Source organism: Takifugu flavidus, unplaced genomic scaffold, assembly GCF_003711565.1.
Source record: "Takifugu flavidus isolate HTHZ2018 unplaced genomic scaffold, ASM371156v2 ctg931, whole genome shotgun sequence".
Lineage (NCBI taxonomy): Eukaryota > Metazoa > Chordata > Actinopteri > Tetraodontiformes > Tetraodontidae > Takifugu > Takifugu flavidus.
The window spans coordinates 1-5,883 of NW_026622541.1; the positions used below are offsets into that span (position 1 = coordinate 1).

At 49.9% G+C, this 5,883-nt stretch overlaps 1 protein-coding gene across 1 annotated transcript; it reads left to right on the top strand.

The window, feature by feature from the left end:
- Positions 1–866: 866 nt before the first annotated feature.
- Positions 867–5,658, top strand: LOC130521378 (potassium voltage-gated channel subfamily D member 2-like). Its single transcript, XM_057024953.1, has 6 exons — positions 867–1,279; positions 1,605–1,700; positions 2,619–2,708; positions 4,219–4,274; positions 4,346–4,456; positions 4,966–5,658. The coding sequence occupies exons 1-6, from the start codon at positions 1,097–1,099 to the stop codon at positions 5,162–5,164; spliced, it is 735 nt and encodes a 244-aa protein (XP_056880933.1). The 5' UTR covers positions 867–1,096; the 3' UTR covers positions 5,165–5,658.
- The last annotated feature ends 225 nt before the right edge of the window (positions 5,659–5,883 follow it).

A 5,883-nucleotide genomic window follows, 5' to 3' on the forward strand; every position in this document is an offset into this window, starting at 1 on the left:
TGGTGATGATGATGATGGTGGTGATGATGATGATGATGATGGTGGTGATGATGATGGTGATGATGATGATGATGATGATGGTGGTGATGATGATGGTGGTGATGATGGTGATGGTGGTGATGATGATGGTGAGGATGGTGGTGGTGATGATGGTGATGATGATGATGATGATGGTGGTGATGATGATGATGGTGATGATGATGATGGTGGTGATGATGATGGTGGTGATGATGGTGTGATGATGATGATGGTGATGGTGGTGGTGATGATGGTGATGGTGGTGATGATGATGATGGTGGTGGTGATGATGGTGATGATGATGATGATGATGATGGTGGTGATGATGATGGTGTGTGATGATGGTGATGATGATGGTGATGATGATGATGGTTGTTGTGATGATGATGGTGATGATGATGATGGTGGTGTGGTGATGGGATGATGGTGATTGATGATGATGGATGATTGGTGGTGATGATGGTGGTGGTGTGGTGATGATGATGATGGTGATGATGATGGTGATGGTGGTGGTGATGATGATGGTGATGATGGTGGTGATGATGGTGATGATGGTGGTGGTGATGATGGTGATGATGGTGGTGGTGATGATGGTGATGATTGATGATGGTGATGATGATGGTGATGGTGATGATGATGGTGATGATGGTGGTGATGATGGTGGTGGTGATGATGATGGTGGTGATGATGGTGATGATGATGGTGATGATGATGGTGATGATGGTGGTGATGATGGTGGTGATGATGGTGATGATGATGGTGATGATGGTGATGGTGGTGGTGATGATGATGGTGGTGATGATGGTGATGGTGTGGTGATGATGATGGTGGTGATGATGATGGTGGTGATGGTGGTGGTGGTGATGATGGTGATGATGGTGATGGTGATGATGGTGATGATGATGATGATGATGATGGTGGTGGTGATGATGATGGTGGTGGTGATGATGATGATGGTGATGGTGATGATGGTGATGATGATGATGATGATGATGGTGGTGGTGATGATGATGGTGGTGGTGATGGTGATGATGGTGATGATGATGATGATGATGATGATGGTGATGATGATGAGTTAATGACGTCTGTCCTGTTCAGATATGGTGACATGGTTCCAAAAACCATCATGGGGAAGGTCTTGGGTTCCATCTGTTCCCTGAGTGGGGTTCTGGTCATCGCCCTGCCGGTTCCTGTCATCGTGTCCAACTTCAGTCGGATCTTCCAGCAGAGCCAGAGAGCCGAGAAGAGACGAGCTCAGAAGGTGAGAATCAGGGTTAGGGTCGTTGGGTTATGTCACACATACAGAGAACATGACCGTTACCAGCAGAAGCCCAGTGGCCCGGGAGCATCTTCTGATGTCTTCTGACAGAAGTTTGCATTTAGAACGTTGCCACATCATGGTCGGACCTCCTGTGAAGAAGATTAAGAAGCCTGGACAGACCTTCAGGATAGAACCTTATGTTCAGAAAGTCATCCCATCATTTTTGGAACACCATGTGGTCATGAGAGACCTTCAGGTCAAAACCTTGTCCTGGTCCATGGGGACCTGGTGTTCCAGACCTGCCTTTGTGTCTGTTTACCAACAGAAGACCAGGCTGGCGAGGATCCACATGGTGAAGAGCGGCTGTGCTAACGCTTATCTGGAGTTCAAACAGAAGCAGCTGGTTGACCTCAGTGACGAGGTAACACTCAGCATTCTGCTGATGACTGTGTGCTAACTTTGGGTGCTAACTGTGCACGCTAACTTTGGGTGCTAACTGTGCACGCTAACTTTGGGTGCTAACTGTGCGCGCTAACTTTGGGTGCTAACTGTGCGCGCTAACTTTGGGTGCTAACTGTGCACGCTAACTTTGGGTGCTAACTGTGCACGCTAACTTTGGGTGCTAACTGTGCATGCTAACTTTGGGTGCTAACAGTGTGCGCTAACTTTGGGTGATAACTGTGCGTGCTAACTTTGGGTGCTACTGTGCGTGCTAACTTTGGGTGCTAACTGTGCATGCTAACTTTGGGTGCTAACAGTGCGCGCTGAAATCCTTTCTCTCTGCATCCTTTTTATTCTTTTGGTTGATGGCAACATTTTCCACTCATGGTGGTTTTATAAGAAGCGAGGAATAGGCCCCTCCCACTGCAGCATGTGCCATACAGGCGATTCATCTGCAACCAACACTGGATTCAACCACTTTCTGTGGCTAGTTCACTGGAGATGTGTCTTCGAAGTGTCTTCATTCCTTTTCCCCATTAACCACGTCCACTCACAATTTATTAAGTCCACGATAGTTCTCAGACACCAAAGACAAAGTTCTGCCTTCATGAGGTGTTGAGAAGAACAGGAGCCAGAAAAAACCTGGGGGCAAGAACCCATTTCCTGTAGGTAATAAGGATGTTCTAACCTTCCGTCTCAGAATCGTTTGTTATTGGTTTGTCAGGGTTCTTTTAAAACTGTATCTGACACTTCTGTTCTAAGATCATCACCCAGACCTGAAGGTCCAGTTCGGTTCCTGCTCTGGTTAAACAGACAGTAATGCTTAGGTCCGCTAGAGTGGTTCAGGATGGGAGGTTGCCGGACTCGGCTGGACTCAGGTGGGGGTTTTTGTTTACAGGCTGTCAAAGAACACGTCCTGGTGAGTGGGACTGAGCCCCATGTGGAGCTACACCATCACCACCTCCTGCGGTGTCTGGAGACGACCACGGTGAGAACACAGAACACTCCTGCTGTCCTAACCCTGACCCTGACCCTGACCCTCACCCTCACCCTGAACCTGACCCTCACCCTGAACCTGACCCTGACCCTCACCCTCACCCTCACCCTGAACCTGACCCTCACCCTGAACCTGACCCTGACCCTGACCCTGACCCTCACCCTCACCCTCACCCTGACCCTGACCCTGACCCTGACCCTCACCCTCACCCTCACCCTGACCCTGACCCTGACCTGACCCTGACCCTCACCCTCACCCTCACCCTGACCCTCACCCTGACCCTCACCCTCACCCTGACCCTGACCCTGACCCTGACCCTAACCCCTAACCCCTAACCCCTAACCCCTAACCCTCTAACCCTGACCCTGACCCTGACCCTCACCCTAACCTAACCCTGACCCTGACCCTGACCCTCACCCTAACCCCTCATGGTTCCTCATGGAACTGTGGAGCTGGAGCCACACTTGGAGGGTGACAGGCCAGGAGCCAGGTCCTATCTGTGCCCATACAGCTGATGACCACACTAGGGTTCCTGGCCACGGCTCATTCCATTTACAGCTGGCCGACCCATCGGGACTGAGCCAGTCCAGAGTGAACCAGGCTGTGCCATCTGCGTAATGTAATGGGCCAAGTTGCTACAAGGGCACCATCCCAGATGGATTTGTTTATGTGAACAGGAACTTTGTCATTGGGTCAATGTTCAGATCAGCTGGGATGCAGCAACAGAACAAAGCGACATAGTTGGGAGGTGGCTTGGATCAACCCAGGATTCACTCATTCTGACCCACATGGTGGGCAACAGGCTGCTCCGGGGCGGGATGGGGGATCTTCTTGGTCCCTGATCCATTGACTTGTCCTAAAATGAATCCCCCTGACAGATGTTGAGCATGTGCTCCCCTCAATATGAGCCTGGGCTCACCAGCGTCAAACCATGTTGGTGCAGTGGTCCAACTCTCAAGTGGAAACTAATTTCATTTCTTTTGTTATCATTGGAACCAGAGGGGGCGCTGTTCCCCTTCTTATCTCTGGGACTCATGGCTGGGTTGGCTGAGGGTCAGAGAGGGGAATCTCCCTCCTGTGTGCTCATTTACATATGTATTAGAGGGCGTGGTGAGGGAGGAGCCTGGCACTCAAACATGTGCACGTAAGTCCACCTGGATTGGGATCAGGCGTACGCGCACCTGGATTGGCATGAATGCCATGTTTCTGTCTGGAAACCAGGCCCCTGGAGTCAAGAAACCCCAGAGCAGTTTTACCCAGTCTATAGGGCCCTCTTGCGGCAGGCTACGGGACTGCAGGTGCTGCTGCTCAGTGTCGCGTCAGTGACCCGTCTGTGGTTGTGCTCATGACACATCACTACTATAGATCAACAGGTCTCTGCAGCCGTAGCTAGCAGGCAGCTACAGCCACGCGTTCTAATATGGCTGAGATGGGGTGGATGTGGTGGGGGCAGGGTTAGCGTCACAAAGGTTGCCAGTGATGCTCTCTGACATCGTTGCAGAACCACCAGTTTGTGGACGAGATGACGTATGAAGTCGCTGCAAGGACAGGAGCCAGGTGAAGGCCACTTCTAGCTCCTCCCCTATATCCTCATCTTCTCATCACAGCCTGATCACATGCTTCACTAGCAGGAAAAGGAAGACCTTCAACATCCCAAATGCCCAGATGAGGTTTGGTCTTCAGGGAAGCATCCCGGACCGGAAATTGGCCCAGATCAGGGAAGGATCGCCCAATAACAGGTACACAAACCCGGATTGCTCTCTGAGGTCAGTGAACCCGTGAGGGTCGATTTGGCACCGTTTCTCCAGTCTCCAATCCAAGATCATAACCACATCCATGTCAGAGGTCCTGCTCAGGGGGCGTCTTCTTCTTTGTGGGTGTGCTTGAAGTCACATGGCTAATGTCACCAGACGGAGGTTACGGTCAGATTCTACTCTCATTAGCATGAGGATGAGGAGCAACATTGGTCATCTTGTAGCACTTTACTGCCTTTCGCTTTGCTTTCAAAATGAAGAAGACATTGAGACTTTCATATGTTCCATCTTCTAGAAACTGGGGTAGGTTTTCTGGTTTCTACAGGACACTGAGCTGTGAGTCACTGTGAGGTTCTCAAGTAGTTTATGGGAGCATTTGTCAGTCCAGAGCCGTTTCAGGTGTTCTGACGTAACTGAAGATGTTCCAGAAGTCAAAACTAGTATGTCTGTTCCCTGTCCTTGCTTCTGTCCTAAGCTCTGTCCCGTCTCTCCAGTCCATCCAGCCCGAATGTTACATTTGAGGAGGCACTTTGTCTAAGCTTGGACCAGCCGGACTCACCGACCAGACCACAGCCCGGACCAGTGCCCAGGACATGGACTGACTCAGCTCTGGCACCTTCTCCCAGATCAGCATGGTTCAGATATCTCCTCTCTAGACTGACAATTAGCTTGATCTTGCCACATATCCTCTGATGATGTAGGCTCTACTGGCTTTTGGGAGCTTCCATGGCAAAAATAGTACCTACCCCTGGATATCTCTGAACCTTCTTCTGCTGCCTCTTTTATCGTCTTGTGGAGGCCCTTCCATGGAGCATCCTGTGTTTTTTCTTTGTGTTCCAGCTGGCTATTGCTGTCGGCGGGGTCGCACCCTTAACCCTAACCCTAACCCTAACCTGGGGCCAGTATGCCTCAACCGACAAAAGCCCTTCCTCCTTCCTCCTCCGGCGCTCTTCCTCGGGGACACGAGCACTGTCCGCTTGTTCTTGATTCACTGTAGGAATGAAGTCTGGGTTTGTGCTTTTGAACACTTGGTTTAGTTCCTTTATGTTGCCTCCCACAAAAGACAGAAATAATGACACATTTTCTATTGCTGCCGGAGTCAAAATCCAGATGCTTTCCAATGTGCAAATTCCAAAACGTAGCAATACTTCGCCGAAAATATACACACACATAATACAGTCACACACAGAGCATGAATGCAATAGACAAAATCAACTTTTAAAGCAGAACAACATTAGTTTAATTTATCAAATGTTGCTGACAAACCTGAATTTGCATGTTTCACTGTAGTGAAGCCATCACAGAACACAAGCTAAGGCCCTAATTAGCACTGGTGGCTAACCAGCCAGCTCATTGACTGCACACAGAAAACAACATAACCTTCTCAATCTGCTTGTTTGTTCAAAGTGAGC